This window comes from Orbicella franksi, chromosome 13 (genome assembly GCF_964199315.1).
Source record: "Orbicella franksi chromosome 13, jaOrbFran1.1, whole genome shotgun sequence".
NCBI classification, from domain to species: Eukaryota; Metazoa; Cnidaria; class Anthozoa; order Scleractinia; family Merulinidae; genus Orbicella; species Orbicella franksi.
Genome location: NC_138157.1, coordinates 22,373,522 through 22,399,532, shown reverse-complemented (window position 1 = coordinate 22,399,532; position 26,011 = coordinate 22,373,522). Strand labels below are relative to the sequence as shown.

The 26,011-nt window shown below is 37.1% G+C and overlaps 1 protein-coding gene across 2 annotated transcripts in view; it reads right to left on the bottom strand.

Moving 5' to 3' along the window:
* The window catches only part of LOC145465859 (exocyst complex component 2-like), an 87,932-nt gene that overhangs the window by 56,450 nt on the left and 5,471 nt on the right, over nucleotides 1–26,011 (bottom strand). For both annotated transcript variants that reach the window (XM_081449615.1, XM_081449616.1), the window contains exons 2-9: nucleotides 23,340–23,513; nucleotides 19,985–20,123; nucleotides 14,549–14,592; nucleotides 12,629–12,698; nucleotides 9,160–9,284; nucleotides 1,238–1,318; nucleotides 909–1,054; nucleotides 361–442 (exon numbers count right to left, since the gene is read on the bottom strand). In XM_081449615.1, the coding sequence (XP_081305741.1) occupies nucleotides 361–442; nucleotides 909–1,054; nucleotides 1,238–1,318; nucleotides 9,160–9,284; nucleotides 12,629–12,698; nucleotides 14,549–14,592; nucleotides 19,985–20,123; nucleotides 23,340–23,513 (861 nt within the window). The remainder of the gene's footprint in view (nucleotides 1–360; nucleotides 443–908; nucleotides 1,055–1,237; nucleotides 1,319–9,159; nucleotides 9,285–12,628; nucleotides 12,699–14,548; nucleotides 14,593–19,984; nucleotides 20,124–23,339; nucleotides 23,514–26,011) is intronic.

Sequence of the window (26,011 nt, the reverse complement as noted above, 5' to 3'; positions counted from 1 at the left end):
TCAAGTTGTTCTCATTTCTTCTGAGGGTTACTTGTGTCATTTTTGGATGCGCAAGTAATACTGATGTCTGGTAGGCAATTGTAACGTACACTTCTTAGGCTTAGAAAAACTGTAGTAAGTCACCTTAAGTAAATGAATGCTTAGATACTTAAGTAACAGATGTAAAAAAGAGTAGATACCAGTAAGGGAAACTGGGGATAAAAAGAAGTTGGACAATTAAGTTTCATGTTTGTCATGTGAAAGGTGACAAAGTGTGTGTATTGCCTTCAGATGATTTATATGGTTGTGCTGTTAGTTCTGGCCTTATTTTCCACAGTGGGAAAGAGAACTCAGTTAAGTAACTGTAGTAGGATAACACACCTCTTTTAAAAATCCTTATATCTGTTCCTGCAAACAACGACTTAGCTCTTCCATAATCACTGATGACCATCTCATAATCACCCTGTAGCAAAAATAAAATTACAAATAAAATGGTTGGAATTAAAGTATGATCAAAATAATTCCAACCATACTATAACTGACAAAAGTCAGAACTTATTATGACTTGCTGGATTATTGCAATATAATTATTGTGATTAATACATAAAATTTCTTGCACTCACTTGAGAAATATTTTTCAACACCAGGAAAGAACTTTCGTATTTCCAAGCAGCCATGTTATGTTCTATTTATTATTATATAAACAACAATGAAATACCATCATTTAACTTGAGCTACAAAATGCATGACTTTTTATGTAACCATAGCAATGGTGATCTTTTCATGTATGAAGATAACATGTTATTTTTTTGTGTGAAGATATCAGGTTTTGGCACAAAAGCTCACCTGCTCATTTTCATTGATGTTTATTAGCTATAGAAGATTAGCCATGATGCATAGTGTTATTACTTCATTTGTACTCAAAATACCTGTTGAATATTTTTCTCAATACTCTGTGGTAGGCTAAACAGAAATCTAAACCTCTGTAGGACATTCAGTGCATTCCTTGTTCTGTCAGCATCATCTTTACGGCCCAGCACATCTTGAAACAAACCCTCAGCATTTTTACTTGCACCTGTGTGACAGAGATAGTTCTTCATGACAACAGCACTTTAGATGTACTTTCATTAAATTATTGCTGCAAATTCTTGTAACAATTTGCGTATAGTTGTAGATAAAAATGGTCGTGAGGTTAAACTCACTGCTGTAGCAAAGTTTAAAACAGTGAGCAGTGTTATGTTTAACCATGGATACGTACCTTGCACAAAAGACTCAAGTTTTTCAACAATGGATCCTCCATCACAGCTGCTTTCATCACGCAACATATCATGCTGAACACCTAATAATCAACTCAGTCAAGGAAGTTATAATTACATGTATATGAGGTGTATGTAAAATTCTAGTTAAGCCCCCCCTGTCATAGCTAGGCCCATCTATGTACAGACAAAAAAGATATCACACTTTCACCTCTTTCATAAATGAAATCAATCTCACAGGACCAGGAGGTCAAGAGTAAGGGAAAATGTATTTTTTACTACATGTTTTCACTGTCACACAGTTATTACACTCTGACATCACCCACTGACTCAAGAATCACCCACTGTTTTAGGCTTGATCTTTCTGTCAGTACTGGATACAAATAAAGCGCATTGTTTCACCCTTGTATCTCGTTCTTTGTATTTTAGAACAGTATTGCATCTTGTCTTTTAATTTTCTTTTTATTTGTATTGTCATCTGTGGCTGGTACCTACAGACTGAACAAACCCTTAGACTCCATGCAGGTTCATGGTGAGGTTACATATAATGATGTCTGTTCTTTGCCTGTTTGTTTTCTTACTTCAGATTTATGTTTTTTGTTCCCAAAAAGATAATTAACATGTGGAAATTCATTTCCACCTCCAAGAAACAACATGCCTTCCGGTGCTTTTCATGATTCCTAGTCTCTTTATCAGTGAGCTGACCAAGTACTATATCTTGCCTTTAGCCTTTTCTTGTTCACTCTCGTGTAATTCCTATTTGATGATAATGGCAGTTCCATCTTTGCTGTCACAATTGCCCATTTCTGGGTGACAAGTGAACTTATCTAATGTCAGAGATGTAAGCACAGCGTTAATGGCATATGTGCTTTTTAGTGTATCCAAAGCAAGAGATGAAAATCCCACCATGTTAGTTCACTGTGCAAGTAAGCAAGACGCATGTGAACAAACCATGGCACACTTAATTGAGTTCCCTACAGGTTGAGGTCTTTGGGAGACTGAGAGGTGGCCAGAAATGTGGAAGAAGGGACTGATTGTCAAGATATTTAAGAAAGGTGATTTGCAGGATTGTAACAACTGGAGAGGAGTGACTTTACTACCCGTAATTCGTAAGATATTCTGTAGGATGCTGCTAAAGAGGATCAAGAGAGGTGTAGACAAGAAGCTTCGAAAGGAGCAGGCTGGGTTTAGATCAAAGAGAAGTACAACTGAACAGATCTTTATACTAAGAAACATCTTGGAGTAGGCAAATGAGTGGAGGGCAGGTCTGTATGTGCACTTTGTGGATTTTGAAAAAGCCTTTGATTCGGTACACAGAGAAAGCCTATGGAACATCATGAAAAGCTATGGGATACCACATAAGATGGTGAGAGTGATCGCAGGCATATACCAGGGCTTCGAGTGTGCAGTTGTTGATGGAAGTGAGACATCAGAATGGTTTAAGATCAAGTCTGGAGTAAAGCAGGGGTGTGTGATGTCAGGATTCTTATTCTTACTGGCCTTAGATTGGACCATGAGGGAGGCAACAGCAGACAAGAGAAGAGGAATATGGTGGAATTTCACAACGGTGCTGGAGGATCTTGACTTTGCGGACGATATTGCACTACTGTCATCCAAGATTAGCGACCTGCAGGAAAAGACTGGGAGACTAGCAGAAGAAGCAGCCAGAGTAGGCCTCAAACTTAATGCAAGAAAGTGTAAAACACTGAGGACTGAGTTTGCTCATAGTTCAGAGGACGTCGTGGTTAATGGTGAGGAAGTAGAAGACGTCGAGGAATTTGTATACGTAGGTGCTACAGTAAACAAAGAAGGAGGAGGCAGTAGAGATATTACGAACCGACTGCAGAAGGCACATGGAGCATTTCAGAGACTATGGAAGGTATGGGCAACCAGAGGAATAGGAAGGAGAACCAAGATACGCCTATTCAAGACTTTAGTTCGACCGGTCCTGCTATATGGCTGTGAAACATGGAAGATCATTAAAGCTGATGAACGAAAACTGAACAGTTTCCAATGCCAGTGCTGAGACAGATACTGAGAATTAGATGGCAGCAAAGAATTACAAACAAGAGAGTGGTTGAAATGGCAGAGGTCAATGACATAAGCTGCGAGGTACGACGAAGAAGGTGGAACTGGTTGGGACACATACTCAGGAGAGAGGGTGCGAACGACTGCTTCACAGCATTGGGATGGACACCAGAAGGTCAAAGAGCGAGAGGGAGGCCAAAGACAACTTGGAGAAGGATGGTGGAGAAGGAAAGAAACAAGGCGGGGTGGAAGAGCTGGGAAGTAGCCAAAGCGGTGGCATGGAACAGGGCGTGTTGGTCGGAAAGTGTGACGGTCTTATGCGCCCACTGGCGCGACAAGAAATGATGATGATGATGATGACAGGTTGAGATCAGAGTTCAATGTTACTGTCATTGCTGAGTCACAGATTATCTTTACATTGTGTTCATACTGTACTCATCAAGTCTGTCAATAAGAGCTGTAACCCGTAACACCTGTTATGGCTGTGAGTATGTTTGATGGACCCTTGATGTTACAGGTGACCTGGCCTGTAGTTGATACAATTCACTCATAAAGTTACAAGTTTGCTATGGATGTGAAGATCAAGACTGCAGGTGAATTAAAATGTATCAAGAAGATCTGTTAGATCTTATAACCGCGCTTTTAAAATTTAACTGTTTTCTTAGCACTACAGTAGCAATGCAGTGCACATTCCAAAGTAGTCCTTGTCGATGATTCATTTATTCCTGTAGACATCACATCACTTGATCAACACAAACTGTATTATTGTAACATCAGTCGTACCCGTTGTGAAATCTCCAATGACATAATGGTCTTAATCTGGAACTTTCTTTGGGATATGTATGGGCATGAATGATATGAACGATTCGATAATAACGCTATTAACAACACCTTTAGTTTCTTTCTTATAAGTCCCGATTAAATTTAATTGCTTTTTCAATAAAGGGCTAGCAAAGTAATCACACGAGTCACATAATTCAAGAATTACGTTATCCACGGCTATTTCCCTACCAATGATGTAATCCTTACACGTTCTGACACTTTCTTTGCTTGGCTTGCAAATATTTAATTTTCCTTCTGATCTGTGAACTCGCTTCAATAAAACAACACGACAATTCACTTCTCTTGCCTAAAAATACGAAAAAATACTCAGAAAACTAAATAGACTGTCGCTCCTGGCGAAATAAACTTGCAAAGTAAACACGATCTTATTTGTCACATAGCGAAAGTGAAAGCTGCAACGTCAGCGCATTCCATGGCTGACACAATACCTTTTTTACCGTATTTATTATTCCCTTGGAATCCAACGCTTTGATAAAACCAAAAGAAAATATATTTTACACAGAATAAAGAAAACAATATCCGTAACATTGTCCGTGCATTAATTTTTGAACAGCTTTTGGCGAATAAACATCACAGGGTCCGTGATTCAAAATTTGGCCGAGAGGGAGTTTGGATCTGGCCACTGACAAAAAACAAGATCTGTTAGATCTTATAACCGCGCTTTCAAAATTTAACTGTTTTCTTAGCACTACAGTCGCAACACAGTGCACATTCCAAAGCAATCCTTGATGATTCATTGATTACTGTAGACACCACCTCACTTGATCAACACAAACTGTATTATTGCACCATCAGTCTTAGCCGTTGAGAAATGTCTGATGACATAGTAGTCTTAGGCCCGGTCCAAACGTCGCTCCACTCATGTGCTGAACTAAACTTGATTAAGTTCGACTTTAGAGCGACTTTGGAGCAACGGCCGGTTGAAATGGTGTACTTGCGTCGAACTTACTTCGGGAAGCCGGTGGTAACAGTTTTCTACGAGAAAATATGCATTCTGAATTCACGATTTCTGTCTAAATAGAAAAGCTGTGACTGGTTTAGTGTTTGTATTTAGACAGGTTTTCTCCCGGCTAAATCGACTTGTTAAAGGGAAATCTAATAAGCTAGGCTATTATCACGAAGAAAAAGCAAAAAATGAACTTGCGCTAAAGAAACTCACTTATACAGTCCCGTTTCTCATAAATCGAAGGCATACTGGAATTTTGTTGTCTTTATTTTTAGCGACGACTTTGAGCTTCATGCATGACTGGTCACGCCACTCAATTCGGAGCCAATCACGAGTCCCATTATATGAAAAATAAATTACAGTCATTTATGCATTAGGTTCGACACATGAGGAGAACGCTGTATGAATCAGCTGCCGCTCCAACGTTGGATAGTGCGACAGACCCTACCGAATTTAATGTTGTTTGCCGCACCAAACCTAACCTGCCGAACCAAACTGATTCAAACGCCGCTCTTCTGCCGTACTTAACTCATCAGTTAGGTTCAGCGCATGAATGGAGTGGCGTTTGGAACGGGCCTCAATCTGGAACTTTCTTCGGGATATGTATGGGCATGAAGATATGATCACTATTAACAACAGCTTTCTTTCTTAAAAGTCACGATTAAATTTAATTGTTTTTTCCCTTGAGTGAAGGGCTAGCAAAGAAGTCACATAATTCAAGAATTGCATTATCCATGGCTATCTTTAGTACGGTAGTTATTTCCCTACCAATGACATAGTCCTTGCAAGTTTTGACATGTTCTTTGCTTGGCTTGCAAATAATTAATTTTCCTTCTGATCTATGAACTCGCTGCGATGAAACAGCCAAAGAATTCACTTCATTTGCCTAAAACCACAAGAAATACTTGCAAAATTGCAAATAAATTAATGACTGTCACTTCTCGCGAGATAAACTTGCAAAGTAAACACGATCTTATTTGTCATGTAGCGAAAGCAAAAGCTGCAACGTAAACACATTCCATGGCCGCGTGGTTAATGACAGCCCTGCTCATTTAAATCAAAGAGAACGTGATGAAAAAAGGTGCATGTATAGGTAAATGTAGAGGGGGTACCATGGAGGGCACTGTATAACAACACAAGATACAACAGAAATTGAAGTTGCTGAAGACAGGGACCAGCCATCAGCCAGCACTGCCAGTGGTAAGAAGTTGTGTCAGACACAGCATGCTTTTGATTCTGAATCCAAGTTGAGAGTCATAAAAGACTATTATAAAGATGGTAAAAATATTAAGACAGATTCTGCTCAAAGTTTTCAAGAGCAATAAGTGCAAAAATCAGTCCCTAAAAATCTACCTATAGCACAGTAACTTTCGGAATACTATTTAAAACAACTCACTTTTATCAGTTCATTTATCTAAGTGATTCTGTGATTCAATTCTCAAGCATTCTTGAGAAAGTTAAAGTCAAACCTTGTAAGAATGCTTAAAGTATGTGTTATTGTGTTTTCAACTAACACGAAAAGTCTGTTTTAATTGAAATAAGGATAACTTTAATTTCAATTTTCCCTCATACGCCTTAACTGTATTCAAAATATTACTATGCCATGAGATTTTTTTGGTAACTAAATTTTTTGCCATTAGCGCTCGAATGTTCTGTGGAAATCATCTTAAACATTTGAGATTGATTACAAACAAGTCTGTTTGTGCATTCAAAAAGAATGCAGATCCAAATCAGACGATTGGGGATGATGATGTGAAATATCTCCTCATGGAAGATAGGCTGCACTCCAAATTTCCAGACCTGAGAAAGGAAGGACAAAATGTCAAAGGATGGTGGTTCAACAGACAAGCAAAACAAGTCATGAATGAGCTTTATCCTAATGTCAAAGGAGAACTCTGAACGCTGGTTTACAAGATATCGCACAACAAAGAACACAAGTCTGTGCAAAACTACCACTGCTCCACAATATGCACCCATCAACACAAGTGTGAAGATTAAAAGGTTTCATGCCATACTGCTCAGAGAAAGAAGACAAGGTAATTTCCATGTCAGCGACCTTGCCAACATGAACCAAATTCTTTCACCATTTGTCTTAGATGATTGTAAGACAAGAGTCTGCACAGTTCAACTACATGACATGTGATTGCTGATTGTAAACCATGTGTCAAGCCAACTGTAGTATTTCGAGTACAAGGAAAGGGGGATCATGTTTACTAATAAAAGCATCCGCGGTTGAGTGTCAATCGATACTCTCGATTGATACCCTCCATCAACGTCTCGTTCAGCACTCAATCAACACCCTGACTGATACTTGATTGACACTATCCACATTTGACCAACAGTTGGTCAATAGTCAGCCGAACTATGAATATATGAATCAATTGAAAATTTGGTCGAACTCGACCGCGATGTCGATAGAGTGTTGATCAAGTGTCAATGGAGGTGTCGATGGAGTGTCAATCAAGTATCGATCAAAGGTCCATTGAGGGTACCGATCTACACTCGACTGCGGGATGCCTTTAGTACACATGATCTGGAAAGAGAACTCCAAGGCTGAAAGAAAGGCTTGGGATTAGAGGGTTCATGTAATGTTTCAAGAGAAAGCATGGTGTGCTGAGGCAATTCTGAAAGAGTAGGTGGTCAGTGGGTATTTGTGAAGAGCTCCCTGAAACCGACTGGTGGTCAGCTGTCACCCGACAGAGGGCTGACAGGTTATCAACAGGTTACCAACAGGCCACTGACAGGCTACCGACAGGCTATGAATAGTTAGTCAACAAACCTCCGACATTTGACAGACAGACAGCGGACAGACAACTGACAGGTTTTTTTGGGTGCAGCTGTACTTCACCATTACCATCAATGAATGGGCCAATGCATTCACAAGTCCTCACAGTGTGTCCAGCAGGCTGATGCTGTAAAACTGCTTTGCATTATTACAAGACTACAGTTCTGAGTGTATAAGTGTTATCCGACATCTGACTTAGAATATCCAACACCATTCATCTGACATCCAACATCAGTCCTACTTCCAACAACCAACATCCAACATCTGACATTTGACATCCGGCAAAAAAGACTGCCATTTTTGTGCCCATTGGGGTACTGCGTGTTTGAAGATGTTTTTTTCAGGTAAAATGGTCAGAGCTTTCTTTAAGAACAGAGCCTAAGCATATCTCTGAGGTAGGGTGTCAATTTGGAAGGTTTGCTCAGGTGGACTGTTTCGTATGTTTGACATACAATGGTGATTCATTCCTCCTGAGGGATGTTAGTATGAAGGGTTGCAATGTCCATTGACACTAGCATTGTGTTCATTGCGACCTTTGTTTTCTCTATATAGTTTAAGAAATCTGTTGTAGTATCTTTACAGTATGATCTCTGTAATTTAGCAATAGGCTGAAGGAGGTAATCAGCAAATAATGAGATTCATTCTGTTGAACTATATCACTGCTGGATATGGCTGGTGTTCTTTGTAAGCATATAGAAACTGGAATTTGTGGTGGATTTGGCAATGATGATGATAAGTAAGTAAGCAACATGTTGGATACATGTTGGATGTCAGAAGTCAGATATCGGATGTGGGATGTCAAATGTTAAAAGTAGGATATCAGATCTTGGGTGTTGGACATTCTATCTTGGATGTCTGATGTTGTTAGTCAAATGTCAGATATTCTATGTTGGATGTTAGATGGCACTGATGAGCTTCTGTACAAGGCTGAACTGTTTCCCAGTCAAAGTTTGGCATGGCTGCACAAGTAGAATTCAGCTTCTAGATCTCAGCATCGACAAACCATTTGAAAAGTAATTAGTTCACTGTCTGCCAACATAAGGCTCATACAGGTGAAAACTTGCAGTTGTACACTGAAGGCAAATTGACTGCATTGGACAGGCATTGGAATTCAGTTCAGTGGTTAGAGCAATCAGCAGACATGAAGAAAGTCATAGGTCATTGGTACAGTGAAGTTTTTCCTTTGCATGTAGTCCCATGCTCAAACATAATATCATTTTTTATAGCAGATAACTAAGCATAGCATTAATCATGTTAACTAAACAAAACTATTACAATCATAATTAATAAAAAAAAGACACATAGCTTATCAGCAAGGATACTAATAAGGGTATCCACAGCATCTAAGAATGTCCCAACATTCTCCTTAACAAATGCAAGAGGACCAGTTGCTCGTCTTGATTCTTCATGCCTCAGGTAGTTCAGACCAGCTTTCAAAGTAAAAAACCTGAAGAAAATGGGAATGTTGATAAAATAAATAAATAGATAAATATATAAATATAACAACAACAACAAATCAATCCTAGTGCCAATGGGGCATAGAAAATCACTTAGAAATGGTAATACCATAAATGTTTGGTCAGGAAATAATATGTAGATTTAACCAAGCCTTAAAGCGGGACTTCAGATTACAATAAGTTAACCTGGCTTAAGCCTGCAATCCAATCAAAAACCAGCACCTGGGCAGCGGTCAACTTCAAAAACATGCGACCTTCTGAGCTCTAAACTTGAGCCCACAATATGGTTACATGATACTGGTCGGCCGATACCTCATTTTGACAGGTGTTAATTGGAAAAAACATGGATGTCCAAAATCAAAGGTTTAAAGTGCAAACCAAGGCTGCATGTCTCAGTCAACCTGTAAGCTGGAGTATGGCCGCCATGTTGCACAACTTTATTGTCGTCATTGTCGTTGTGTGTACACTCCCACGAGCAATACCACTAACCATGATAACCATGAGAAAATCAAATCTTTATTCAACCGTGCTTAAATAAAGATTACCTATCTATCTAGTTCACTGGTTTCCTTTTCTTTCCTATATGAGTATGGTGCTCCACTTGGCGAACCCCTCCCAGCACTCCAAGCTCACTTTATCAAAATGTTGCCTTTTGGTGATCTTTAATTGTAAAATGGTCGCCATGGAAAAAATTTTGGTTGCCAAAAAAAGAATGTGATATCCAAGGGAGGACACTTTGTTTAATGTTACATGAAGATTTACTGCGCCAAGCGGCTTTTGCAGCACTTTCCTTTGCCAAATAGTAGTTACGATAGACACGCTACTCTGGAAGAGCCATCTTTTGTATTCTTTTTTCTTTCTTTCTTTTGCAAATAAGAATAATGCACAACTTAATTTAGAACTAGCTGTAAATCAAATTTTCCTTCCAAGTGTAATCAACTGAACAAAATATCCGGTCATCCAACAATTTGACCAGACAAAACCAATTTTGACCTGACATTGCCTCAATGTCTGTTGACCAGCCATTATTTCAAGCCCTGTTACTGGAAATTTAATGCTGAGGGCAACCTTGTGCCATTCCATGATATTGAAACCAGGGGTCAATTTAATAAAGAAATTGCACTTGTGGTTTTTACACGTATAATTTTCATGTGTTAAGTCCAGCTTGTCAATAAAAGGATTTAATAAAATAATTTTCTACACTGGAACTTACAAGTGTATTGCAAGCCAGGACACAAGTGCAAATTACAATTGTAGCCTAGCAATTGTAAAATCTGCTTGAATGTACCAGCATTTTTACAAATGTACATTTCAACTAGTGAGACAATCTCAGATAGTGCAGAGCGCAATTGATAGCTCTGGCACGGTAGTCCCATAAGTACTCACCCCTGCTCGGTTCACTTTCGGTTTGTGTCTACCTTGGTAGTCTGCTAGGGCTTTTCCCCTTTGCAGTGTGTATGTTTCAAGGTTGTATTTTCATTGAACGTCCAAAAATTACGTACAAATTAATTACTACTGGTGTTTTACGTTGATTTTCATTCATTTTAAATTCAATAATACGTTGAAGCAGCAAACGTGGCAATTTAGCTCTTCATGCCAACTTTGTAACTTGATACTTTTGTTTTCCTCACAAAGGCATGTAATATGAAACCCTTGTTTTCTCCAACACATGGAAGATGTGCTTGTTTTCTGGAGATAAATGAAAGAACATTAAATATCTGATGTAGTGATGAAGAAACGGAACAGAAACGATGTTGTTTTATTAAAAATGCAAATTTTTACCGATGAACAAGAACTAATTTAATTATCTGATAGTCAGGAAATACCACTTTCCCTTTCTGTTGCCACCTTTGTTGTTAACAATAAAACAATTCAAAATTAACACACAACGATATTGATGACTGAGAAGCGTTTCAACGAAAAGTATTGAAAATAAACAGCGCTACTTGGCCGATATGAATGAGTCTCCTAAAGACTGATTAAATTAATTTGCGCTTTTCATTAGGTGCCATGGAGTCTGCAGCAATATTTGAGCACTTTCCTGGTTTCTTTCGTTACAAATTTACGATTTGCGGAGTATTAAAGCCACTGACTTGGGAACTTTTTGGTCTGTCTTACAGACACAATTAAGGCAAGAATTAAACAAGCCGCTAAGGAGAAGCAATACATTTGAACCCTGAGAAGCACACTATTGTAGATTGAAAACAGCAGATGATATTTGTTGAACCAACCTGTGTGTAATTCTAAAAGCTACGCAGCCACAGTAATGTTTCACTTTTGCAATAAAAAGGGACAATGGCGCTACCTGAAAAATAACTGCCGTCCTTGGTCACATGACATGACATGACATTTAAAATACCACGTGGAAAGATAGTGTATAGCACTAACGATGCTAGAACGCATGCGTCTTACATGTTGAGTTCTACCATAAGGAAAACCACTCAACATTTGTGCGTGATTCCATATGCAATGTATCCTCCACCTAATATAGAAGCCACAAACGCTAACTAATCTACGCATGCGTTTAGAGCAAATTAGTTTTGTTCTAAAAAGAATGGTACCACAAGGAGAGCAAGGGGTTACCTGAAACAAATACATGTATATAGCTTTGCGATGTTCATACCTAATTGACGGCGATGAAACGTGTTTTGCGTAGAGTACACATGTACCTTTCCCACCCCACCCCCACCACTTCCTTGCCTCTAGACTAATTAATTAATTGAAATTAATTAATTAAACAAACACTAAAGTTTACACCTTAGCGCCATAGGGCCATAGCACCATAGTGCCTTAGCGGCAGGCAGCTCCCATAACCATCCCAATAGTGCACTCTGCACTAAAAAGCAGTCAAGAGCAGTCTTTTCTCAAAATTCCTAGGTTGGCAGAAAACTTGAAGTCTCAGGAGCTCCTCGAGTTCCTCTTCACTAGAAGACAACATGTTTTTACGTTCCAATATGTTTTTCAGAAGTCATACCAAATGTTTACAAGTGACATGTGACTTGTATTTTTGCACTATGTCTTGTGATTTACAAGCTGGACTCTTGCAAAAACACAATTATTAAACTCTTGCAACAGTTTTATTAAATTTGATTCTTACCATCTTCTACATGTGTAGCACTGTACATGTAATTATAAGTTGGACACTTGTAACCTGGACTTGTAACGATTTTTATTAAACTCATTTTCGTCTCCGCTTGTAAATACCGTGGTCTGACTTGTAGTTACAAGTGTAAAAGTTCATTAAATTGACCCCAGAAATAAATGCTTGCTGATGAGCCACTAGCCCCAGATGCAGACTTTACCTCTTTCAACATTAAATCTCATAATCACTTACTCAGTATCCGAGTGTCTTTCTAAAAGAAACCAACCAGGAAGAAAGTTTTCACTCAGAATGTTTCCACTTCCTTCAGGGGAAAGAAAATATTGATGAAGTATATCACTAACTTGCTTACAAACCCTTACTTACCTAGAGAATATATTGCATGGTCACGCAGAGATACAAAATTTCTCTTCGAGTGTTGAAGAATATTTCACGAGAGAAATTTTGTATCCCCAAGTGGCCATGTAATGTTCTATTTATTATATAAATACCAATGAGATCCCAACCCATTTCACTTTTGCTGCAAAAGATGCCATTTATTATGTAACCATAGCAACCTTTTCAAATGCGAAGATAACATGTTATTTTCACATGTGTAGATATCATGTTTTCACGCAAAAGCTCAACTGGTATTCCATTGGCTTTTATGAATTAAGTTACAGCAATAATTTGTCTTATACTTATGAAAAAATAATAGAAGCTTAGTTAAACACCACTGAAGTACTCAGTTGACTAGTATAAGGTTAAGTTTGTTTCTCATAGTTCCTTGAGATGAGATTGTTAACTTTTTCATAAGTATAAGACAAAATCTTAAAAGTTGTTGTCACTGACTTAAAAATCTTAAAACAGACGTTTTGGCTAAAATATTATAACCTTCTTTAGTGATGAAATGAATGTTAACAGCATCTAAATGTAAATGAGATGTTTATAAGAATGTGAGGAACTCGCTAGGGATTAATTTAGCATTTTGTAAATGTCTGGAATATGCACGTGGTCATTAATTGAGTTCGGTTCGCGAATGGCATGCCACGCTTCCAAGAACAATCTATGCAACCACAAGGGACAGCATTTACAAAAATGCTAAATTAATCCCTAGCGAGTTCCTCACATTCTTATAAACATCTCATTTACATTTAGATGCCGTTAACATTCATTTCATCACTGAAGAAGGTTATAGTATTTTAGCCGAAATGTCTGTTTAAGATTTTTAAGTCAGTGACAACAACTTTTAAGATTTTATTACTATGCCTGACTACAACTACAGTGTATAAGACAAAATATTGAAGCAGTGTTCTTGAAACTTGGCACCACAAATGTGCATCACAAAAAAAGAGAAAATGACAGCCTTAGTGCTTTTGCCATAGCAACTCTTTCACTTCCAGTCTCTTTCTGTCAAAAAAACCAAAAATCCTTATTTGCAACCTCTAAAGTGAGACAAAGGGTCCCACTTGGAACAGACATAGTTCCCATATTGTCTTACTCCCATCATTAGATTGGGTGGAGTAGATGGTTCTTGGTTGAAGACAAAAACTGGGAATCTCAGTTTTCATTAAGACAGCATCAGTGGCAAAACTTTTGCCATGGCAACAGCACTAAGGATGTCATTTTGTTTCTTTTGTGATGGGCATTTGTGGTACCAAGTTTCAAGAACACTGCTTCAATGTTTCCAGAGATATCGTTTATTCAGTAGTTTCCTCTTTTTAGTTGCAAACAATATGACGTCATCACTGATCTAATTTGCAAAACGTCAATATCTCTAAAACAAAAAAAGATATTTCAAAAAGAAAAACGCCATTCTTCTGTAATTTGAAAGGCCTTTCAAATGAGCAGAAATTATTTTTCATGTCATATACCCTTTAACAAGTTGAGGGAGCACTCTGTGAGTTAAAGGTGCTCTTAAAACTTCTCCTGTGCTCTCTCAACCTTCCGCATGCACTCAAAGTGATGGTTAATTAACATGGAGCATTATTCATAATAAAATAGTTCAAAAAACCTTTATTCAAGGTATTGAGGACTTTTCCTTAAGCTGACTACCGGAATTTTCCTCAGTCGATAATCAACAATCACATGATAATTTTTTCAACTGTTATGACACCATTAACAGAGTAAATATATTATTATTGATAACATCTGACATATCTCCAATTATCATACCTTCAGGATAAAAGTCTTCTAGCTGCTCCTCTGTAAATTTGTAACTAGGGAAAATGAAAACAGTTAAGATTAATGTGAATACAAAAGTCAGAGTTAGTTTTGGTTAATCAGTTAATCAATAATTTAACTGTACTGTAGCACTTCAAAGCCATCTATTTCTATGCCACCGATCCAAATGGTAATTTAAAGAATTCTAGACAAACTTATCATATTATATTAATCTTTATCATTGTATAACCTGCTACCAAGTTTTCAAAATAAATTTTTATCATATGACAGTAATTACATGCACACTACATGTATAAACTACAAACAGTTTTAAATTTGAAATACATGTTTCTGATTACTGAACATGATGGTAGGCTAGCCGGTTTCAGATCCTTTCAGGTGTTTGAAGACCAGCAAATTCGTATTAGTTGTTCAGTTTTCATGTTCACATGTAGCAACATATCGTTTGTTTGACCAACATAACAGGTATTGCAATGATTACAATCTTACTGTGGTCCAAAACTGATGGTAGTGGCACATCCTTCAAAAACATACATTTCATATCTACAACATTTGTACAGTATTTAACATAACAGTAAAAAGGGTATTACACTTAATCCTGTGGGATACAATGATAATAAAGTGCTAATTTTTTGTCTCCCAATGTAGTCAGCTGAGATGTTGATCAGAACATTTTAACGGCTTACAGCTAGTCTTTATCAGGCAATGTCAGTTTGCCTGATTATATGGTAAAATAAACATCATGAAGGTCCACAGTGGTTGGTACATTTTGATCCTCCACTGTTTCATGTTATGGGATGAAGTTGTTCCCTCAGTGGCCTACTGTTGTACTGTTCTCCCATTATGTTCTGTTCCCATAGGCATCTGTGCTGCAGGACTTTCAATTCCAATCTGCCAATGTTAACTTCTAACAACTGATCAGAAATAACAGGGATATTGTATAAACCACACCACCTTGTTTGGCTGGGTTAAGTGAGCATCCTTCGGGTCACACCAAGAACACCAGATGTCTCAGTGCCATGTCAATGTCTCTTTTCTTAGAGATGACTGAAGGATTCATCACGAGATGCTTTGCTTTCTTATTCTGTAATTAAGGTTACCACAAGAAAGAAACCTTTGGAGGGGTATCATGTCCAAACAATGTAGTGCATCTGGTTTAAACTGTAGATACCCAAGCCCCTATATCAAATTAAAGCTTACAGAGCTGGGTATCAAACTATAGACCCTTTTCATAAATGGCTGCCAATTTAAAATTCTTTTGTATGCATTTAAATAAGCCTTACTAACCTCGTCTCAGAGTTAAAATTCTTTTGAATTACCAACTTCAAAATGAGGTTAGTAAGGCTACCACTAAGTTTAAAATAAAATGAACTCTCTTATTTGTCACGGCCTCTAAATGCGAGTGTCCTTACCGCTTAAATTTAAAAGCTGCAAGTCAAAGCGAATTTTGTTTCTTGCTAATTTAATTTGTTCCTCAGTTTCTTGACCCAAAGCACCAAAAAAGTGCGTCTGCATTTTGCCATACTCAATTTCAGTGATAAGTTACAGAACATTTTCGAAATTTAAGGATTAACAAAAATGAATTGATTGTCCAAAATCTCTCTCAGAGAAAAATATTTCAAAACAAAAATATGTGCAGAGAAGTTTTTGTTTACATGTCAAACTAGCTACTGTCCATTAATTTGAGGGCAAATGAACAAATTCCCAACAACAGGGGAACAGCACAAAATAATTCTGTGAACTGCTGAAGGCATAACCTCACACACAAAGAGTGGAAGATAGACATGCACCAATTACAGTGAGTGTTCATTATATAAAATCATGATTATGTACCACATACATGTAATCAGTTGAATTCATCACCTGATAAAGACCAGCAGTAAGCAGCTGAAACATCACAATCATCAAATCTTAAGTGATTACATTGTGAGACAAATGATTTACTTAATTGTTGTTGTTTGTATCAATGTGTGGTTCCAGAAAATATCCATACCCCCCACGTAGGGTCACGGAAATTCCGAGGGGTAGGGGTGTCTGAAATAGGTAAATTTCCCAAGGGGAGGGGGCCTACTCAAAGAGTTTTCTTTCTAGTGGGTGTGAAATGTGATTGAATGAACACTATTGTACTTTCCCAATCGATTCAGGTAACCAAACCAACAGAAACGTTCCATCCATTGAAATAGACATTAGATTCTTTGTTATATATTTTCCATTTTTCTTCTGATGTCGCACAATAGATGGCAATCCTGAGCATCGTGTTTGTTGGACATCAAGTTGAACAAAATGCCGACAAAGAGGTGCAGTGATACATGAACAATGATAATATTTAATTTTTACTTTGAAGATTGTGCTGTATTTAGCTTAAATGCAGCTCAGATGCTTTTTCCAGCATTAATCATGCTGTCAATTAAATGAGACTTGTTCTTCGTTTATTTTGTTTGATACTCGTACAAAATTATTACCCGTTTCAGACTTGCTGTAACTAGGTTATCACATATTTTCATTGTTATCCGTTTAATTAATAGTTTTTTTTTCCCTTTTTTTTTTGGCTAAACACATAATTACTTACATTGCCTTACTCTACTTACAACACGACACAATACTTAACCTACTTACAATACAGTACATTACTGTTATTATCGTTATTATTACTATCATTATTATTATTATTATTATTATTATTATTATTACCATTGCTATTATTATTATTATTATTTCTAACGCTTTTACTGTCTTACAAATGTCACTTACCATACATAAAAAAACCTATTAACAATACTCGGCATTACCTTACTTACTTACTTTACACAATAATTACTTATTATGACTTCCACATTATGTTACTAAGGGAGTTAAAATACAATGTAATTACTTAATTATAGAAAAAACAAAAAAAAACAAACTAGTTAACAGTTTGCTTAAGTGAGCAAAGTGGATTCAAAGCCATTTGTCTTGAACTATATGTAGTCACGGACAGCGAGGAACGTTGGAGCGGTAGCCGAGTCATTTCATGCGGTCATTTATAGAACAAATGAACTATGCGTGTTTCACGTACGAAATGTATGACAAATTTTAAAACATAGGCATGCAAGGCGTACAAGAGTTATTTTTTTTGTGTGTGAAGTCTCGGAGATAGGAACATTCATGCAGCTGTTTACAGTAATGATTTAATTCGACAAGTTATTTTGGTTGCGGTGTACAGAAAGAAAGAAACTGGGAATTTATGATGTACATACGATGTTACATCGGCAATGGTAAGATAGCTACAATTAATAGTAAGCCATAAGATGTTTGACTGAACAAACTACAGTAATCTGACACGTCTCCAGATTGATGTAGATACCATCTTATTTTTTTTCTTTGATTCGTTCTTTTTTCTTTGATTCGTTCTAAACCCACACTGTGATTGGTGTGACACATGCACATGCACAACTCCCTCACTCAGCGATTACATAGCCCTTCCAATCCCTTAAGAGGAAGTTTTGCTCAAAAATACTCAAGTTAAGAGACCTTTTTGTATTTTATATGAGTCGCAAGTTTACCTTTTTTACACAACACAACACAACAACATTACTTCACTGAAAATTTAAAGACAGAGAAAAAAAACTCTCTGACACATTGAAAGTCTGATTTAATTAAATTGCATTAAAACTTGGTGCCACGCAGTCCTCAAAGAACATTTGAGCAGTTTTGATACTTTTTACCTTTAAAAATATCGGACTGAAAAGAATGTCATAAAATGCCCATCTAATAAAAATAAACTGCTACTGCAGAGACGTAAAAACCATCCAGACATGAAAGCTTTTTTTAGTTTAATATCCTGGGAACAATAGCTGATAACTTGTCAGCTCTAATTGAATTTACTCCCATATAAAAAACAAAAGTGTTAAGTTACCATTTGTAACTAAAGATAGCAAACATCTCGTGGGAACAAGTGGTGACGATTCGTCAGCTCTAATTGAATTTACTCCCTTGTGAAAAACAAGAGTGTAACTAAAAAGTAAAAATATCTCATTATATTTGCATGCAACAAGAACAAAACAATCGTCACCTGCACTTACTACGGTAAAAGTTAGAACTGTTTGAAATCTAAATAGTCTCATCTCCTCTAAAACATGTCCTAAGAACTAGAAGCGACAATTCATGACCTCTAATTGAATTTACTCCTTGTGAAAAACAAAAGTATCAAGTTACCTTTGTAGCTAAAAATCTCATCGGATTTTCATACTACGAACTCACGAACTGTTTCAAACCTCAAGGCTCATCTCGTTCCTAACTTAAATCCTCAGCCTAACCCACAGAAAATGTCGAAGTAAGTCCATTATATGAGTACTTCCATAAATATGGCCATTCTAAATTGTGTCGGGGTCAAATCTTCTCACATACCATTTACCTTTGCAACAAGAAATTTGATTGGCTGTTTATAGTAGATCCAATCTGATTGGTGTGACATACATACATCTCTCACTCACTCACTCACTCACTCATCCATTGACCCCTCCATAACATACCCAACGTGCCGACTAAGAGGTATTTTTTTTACCAAAAAAATAACTCAAAAACTAAGGCATAAAATGAATTCACTATCATTTACAAACTACAGAGACAAAGCATACATGACTTAATTGATGTATTCCTTTGGTGAAAGAAAAAATAAAGTGACATTTGGGAAACAGCTAGTTTGAAAAAAATGTTGCATGTGATGACTTGACCACGTGTGTGAAGTAATTTGAGATGCTGTTTTGACCATGCATAAATTAAAACTTCGACTGGGTTATTTAAAAGAGCTTTATGTACGTTTCGAGATTCTTCTATGAAAACTTCTTTTAATGGATGAAAAGTCAGCTATGCCATTTGGGAGTGAAGTGCTTCTAAGTCAGCTGTTTATTAGTTCAAACACCAATTCAAACATTTTAACATGACGTAAAGGACCATGAAAAAATGCGCCTTCCTCTACAATGTAACTATAAACAGCTGCGGCTAAATTTTATTATAATAATGAGTTAAGTCTTGTTATTTATGGATACAGAATTTCCGAGGGGTGTGGGGGCTTAAGTAGAAAAATCATGGAAATTCCAGTGGGTGGGGGGAGTACCATGAAGCCCCTTGGAATGGAAATGGGGGGTAGGGGGTCATACTGGAAAAAAACAGGGGGGGTATGGATATCTTCTGGATCCACACAATTCTATTTCAGAAACATGACTGTATAAAAAATTAAGGCAAACAAAAATCCTATAAAATGGGCTTTTTCATGACATTCATAATAATCCAAAGGAACACAAGGGACTGTTAGAGGTCACTGCATTATGACCAGCAGTTGTACCATGGGGCACTTTGTTTTCCACACTCAACAGGAACAGCAGTAATCAAAGCAGAATTGTCATTTTTTTTTTCATTCAAGTGAGTGATAACATTTAGTTAACTGACCCAAATACATCAGCACCTGTCCCCAGTGGATCTTGGCTTGTGTTTATCTGTGGTGACACTGGTCGAGTGGAGCCAGACCTTGTCCGTAATTCTTCAGGATCTACTTCCTCTAACCAAACAGCACTCTCTTTTAATGGATCTGTAAGGAACAAGTCTAAATTGTTTGAATACCTCATCTATTAAAATTCTGTTATTTCATCATACTACAATATCTGTCAAAACTGTGGGACAATTTTCCCCTCTACACTCTCCTTCAATGTTGACATGAATAGTTTCTCAAAATAAGGGACAAGGAAGAGATAGAAACATGAATGCTTGTCTACTAACCTATAGTCCCAATTAAATATTGTGACACACATGGTGCATTTAGGTGTAATTGAATTCATTGTTTACAATATTGGCTCCTTAACATTAAGCAATTCAGCCTCTGATCAAACTACTTGAAAGGGCTTTGCACAAAATTTTAACTGACCCTCGATAATTTAGGTGAAAATTAACAAAGTCAAAAATTTACTGAAATTTGTTATGACAAAGGCCATTCCAGGAGATTCTTTGTTGCAAAAATGGCAATCTCTGACACTTTTTTGTTAAGATAATTCTTGGGAATCTGGACACAATTTCATGGCAAGTTGTCACATCTGTATACCCTCTGAATTCACTTTCAGAGGAGATAACTGTATGAAAACAGGAGTCCCTTTTTGTTTATCGACATTTGACTGCATGGAAAATCAATTGATACTGTCAATACCATGGTCATTCACTCTACAAGAGGACACACAACAATGACCAATAGAAGAAGATAACACTTGAAAGTTTGAAACTTGAATCTAGGAACAAGATTGGCGCATGAAAGATCTTGAGCATGTATTTCAAGTTTTTGAAAATTTTTTTTCTGGAAATCATTCTTTGAGGCTCATTTATTTAGCAGTCTTTCTGGGATTGTCAGCTACCCATATGTACATGTGTACCAATGTGCAGTTCCAGTTTGTGAGGATCTGCTCGCAAAACAAACATGGTGGGTCGCTCATCTCAGCATGATTGTTGTTGCAAAGCTTTACAGATATGTCAACGAAGTACCTCAACTGTTTTAGCTGATTATGCTCCCCCAGATTTGAAGCTACATGTATAGAGAGAGCTTAACAGAATGCTTGCAAAGAAAGAGTGTATCGGTTAAGGTCAAGAATTCCGAAATGTACATATCACCAGGTCCCTACACAGCCAGGAGGAATTTTCCAGGAGTTACGAGCTTGTTTTTATCAATTTTAGATGGGAAATGTCCCAAGATTGTATCAGTTCTTGAAACTGGATATCTTTAAGCTTGACCCGAAATTTCATTTAGTTTTGTAGGAGATTGAATGTTTGTAAATCATGCAAACAGTGAACAATCTTCAAGAGTGCAAGCAGTCATGCATGCTGTAAGCTTATACATTCTTGATCTGTTTGATCTGCTAATTAAAAATGACATAAAATTAAAAGCGGTTGTAAAAATGATGAATGAAATAATAAAATCAAAGCCTTGTTAAATATTTTTAAACCTACGTCTTTCATATTAATGTGATTTTTAGTAATAAAAAATTAACATGTTTATTTGTGACTAAAATTTTCAAACTTGCAACCAACTTTTCATGACTGGTCAGAAATTTTTTAAATTTTGAACCCTGTTATTCCTTAACATTCCGAATTCTCTACAGTTGTGCTTTGGTTGTAAGCATGGAATTTTACCCCATGTTTGTTTTGGATACCAAAAAGATCTCTGGGGTGTGTGATTCAGGTAATTTTTTAGTATTTACAAAGGGCCACTTGCCTCACCTAGCTAATGTAAGGGAGTTCATACAGTGCCTCATCCACCGGTACATGATGTTAACACTAACAAAAAAAGTTAACATCTTTCTGTTGTGGTCTGTTAGTATGTCGTCATCTTGTGTCTAACTGAAAAAAATACTAACATCTGAGGCCCACATTTCCATCAGGAACTAGCATTTCACCCACTTGAAGTACCCTTCCCAATATTCTAACCTTAGAGTCTTTCTTGTAAAACCATTAACATCAGAAAAAAGTTCAGTAATGTTTACTGTTTGCCACCAATCACATGCAGTTTAAAAGGTCATGCCAGTTGGCTGTGATTGGTAGTTTTCGATCTGTATTATTTTGTAGCTGAGAAACCTTCAACCGACAAATAAGACATACTTGTGCCATTGTAAATTTTGACAATTTACACTCGCTTTTAGGTCTATTCAGTAGTTTAGTTGATTGGTGTTGGTGTATGTTCAAAAAATTGCAAGTTTTCAGGGAGAACTTCACAGGCAAATCACATCAACTTGAACTAAATTGAGCTAAATACCAGAAATAATTATCTGTTTGATTCACAACACTGTAGTGTACCCTCTTCTCTTGGACTGAAACCAATGCTGCTTTCTGAGCTGAATAAATCCAAGGAGGAAATGAGTTTCACTTCGCTGGCCTAGATTTCTGTGCGCAAACTATGTAACGTAAACCCAACGAAAGTATTTACATAGGAATTGAGTTCAACTCCCACAGGGTTGCTTTGGTACACCAACATGTCCTCTGTTTCATTGTTTTGGAAGTGAAAATGCCCTGTAGCTGTTACCCCAAAGCCAAGGCAATTCAAAGTCATGTTCGTAAACAAAATAATTGTCCTAGTTTTGGTACTCAAAGTACATTGTCTTGCATACCGACAGAACAAACATGGTTGGTGATGATTTACACAGTCAGTATAAAACACGCACTGGGAACTGCGGACTGTGGAATGCAGACTGCAGATTGCGGACTACAGACTACGGACTACAGCCTGGGTATAAAACACAGACTTATGTATAAAACGCGGACTAAGCATTACAGAGTGGGCATAAAACACGTGTAGACTTAGGTATAAAATGGGGACTGCAGACTAAATGCGGCCTCCTGACTGCAGTCCATGTTTTTTACTGACCGGTCGTAACTAATATTACACAATACATGTATAAACGAGAACAAACCCTCTCGTATGCACATGCTTTGTGATCAGTTCATTTGTTTTCGCCCCTGCTGAAGGGAGACCAATTTCACGCCTACCTAACAGCTTAGGCACAAAAATATGCTGCCCCTAGAATTTTTTTTTTTTTGACATACCAAGCCTACCAAAACTTGAATGCAATCTTTAACCTACGATTACTACTAGTATTATTACTCATTACTTATCTCTCAATAAGCAGGAAAGTTAAATGAAGAATAAACAAATAAATGGTACGATGCATAAAGAATACTAAATTGCTGACTGGACCTAGCATTGAGCAGCAGTTGTCACTTAAAAGCACTGCATTTAGCCACTTTATAATCATATTATACTGCATCCTACCTGGAACCACCTTCACACTTTTAAACTGCACAGTACAGCTGCCTTCTCCACCAGACCGTGTTGTTACTATCACATCTCCCTTGCCTGGCATGGCCTGACCAGTCCGTGCTATAATCTTACTTGCTGATTTATAGTCCGCAGAAAGAAGGCAGTTGGCACCACAAATTGTCAGTCCTAAAATCAACAGCCATCAAGGAAAACATCAATCATTAACTCCTCAACCTTGGATAGTACATTTTAAGCTTTCTGATTAGTTCACTGAGCCCCAGTTATCAGCCAGTATACCTGACTTTGGCCTCACTGAATGAATAGAAAAAGTATAAAAGATAGCACCCATTCTGATTGTTTTTTAACAACATTTATTTGCACTGTCTAATAGCTTGTTCTTCTTTTACAATAACTACATAACATTAGTCACTTAAAAATAGAATGTGAGACTCATTTATTTATTTATTCATCCAAGCCAGGCAGCCACACAAACAAGATGCGCTCAGTAATTTCCGTGTGTTTTTTTTTGTTTGTTTGTTTTTATCGATTTATTGTTTCAGTCTAGGAGGGGATGAAATGGAACAAATATAGCAAATAAAATCAATAAAAAAAGACTTTGTTCGATGAACACTGAACTGAACTCCACTGCTTTGTTTTGCTTATTTGTTTCTAGCATCTCAGTTTTCTTAGTTGATTAATATGTAGTCATCCAGCAAACTCAATTTGTGCTGAGATTCTAATTAAACAGCTGTGCACACATCATCAGTCATCTTAAATGTGATCACAAACTTGACCGAGAGAGCGTGTCTGATCTTGGCCAACTTTGTGCATATCACAGATATCCTTCCTTAGCTAGCAGAAGTAATATATTCAGATATCTCCTTGAAGTAAAAATTGTTATGATAGAACGATCACATATGAGATGATCATCAATCCATGTATACGGTGGTCAGTAGATTTAAGAATTCATTCAACCGGGCAGTTAGAGCAACTCCGCTTCTAGCTTGCTAAATAGAATAAGTTTGTTGTCAGGACATTATATTTTCACTATATTTAGATTTCTCATTTGGAGAAGTAACTTGTCAGCAATTAGGACACTGTGCTAGACAAAAACAAATTTAAGCATGAGGGATTTCCATGAATGAGTGCAAAAAACGCTACTGTGACTGCATGTCTTTTAGAATTGCCCCTACATGTAGCTCAGTTCAACAAATATCATCTGCTATTATCAAACTACACTGTCTAGTGTGTTTGCCAGGGTTCAAAATTAAGAATGGAAACCTTCTGCTTCTCCTCAGCGGCTTATTGATTTTTCTTTCAACTGTCTATATAAAAGACGCCAAAAAGTTTATATCTAGCCAAACTTTCCTGATATAGTGGCATTAAAACTTGTCAAATTATGAATCTGTGACAACAGAAACTAGGAAAGTGTTCAAATGTTGCTGCAGACTCCATGGTACATAATAAAAGCGCAAATTAATTTAATCAGTCTTTGAGGGGACTCGTTCACCAATGTAGGATATATCATCTCGGTCAACTGAGTAGCGGTGGCCTTCAATACTTCTTCTTGAAATGCTCACGCTTCTCAGTTGTATTAATCCACATCACTGAGGTGGCAACTGAACAAGAGCATTGTATTCTGTGACTATTTGATAATTAAATTACTTCTTGTTCATCGGTGAAAAGAAAATTTGCATTTTAGATGAAACACAATCATTCTTCTTCCATTTCTCATAAGATATTTACATTCTTCCATTTATCTATAAAGTTTGCAAGAAAACAAGGGTTTTATGTTACATACCTTTGCGAGGAAAACAAAAGTATCAAGTTACAAACGTTGGAGTGAAAAGTAAATTGTCACGTTTGCTACTTTTGCTACTTCAACGTATTATTGAATTTGAAATGAACAAAAATCAACGTAAAACACTAGAGTAAAATTTGGAAGCTGTCTTGACAAACAGTAACAAGAAGATCTTTTAGATCTTATAACCGTGCTTTTAAAATTTAACTGTTTGCTTAGCACTACCGTCGGAATGTAGTGCACATTTCAAAGCAGTCATTGATGATTCTTTTCTTGCTGTAGACATCACATCACTTGATCAACACAAACTGCATTATTGCACCATCAGTGGTAGCCGTTGACAAATCTCCGATGACGTAATGGTCCTAATCTAGAACTTTCTTCGGGATATGTATGGGCATGAACGATATGAACCACACGATAATAACACTATTAACAACAGCTTTCTTTCTTTAAAGACGTGATTAAATTTGATTGGTGTTTTCCACGAGTAAAGGGCTAGCAAAGTAGTCACACAAGTCATGTAATTTAATAATGAAACTCTATCCCGACCGATGTATCAATTTTGGTCACTCCAGTGGCTCCAGATTGAAAACGTGACAGAAAATTGGCGTTACTTTCGATTCTCACCAAATTTGGACAGTGGGAAGATCTCATCATTAGCCAATTACAGGCCATTTTTCAGCTCTTTTTGTCACATCCTCCCCCCTCGGGAGAATTTTGCCAAGTTAGCTAATTTAGTATGCAAGCCACCGTACTGGCGGTCGCTGTCGGCAAAATGTTTATTTGCTCAAATCTTTTGGAGATGGAAGTCAGGACATTTGTAAGGATACAGAAAGTAATATGGGACCAGTTGGTGGCTTCTAAGGCTGAATTTATCCAG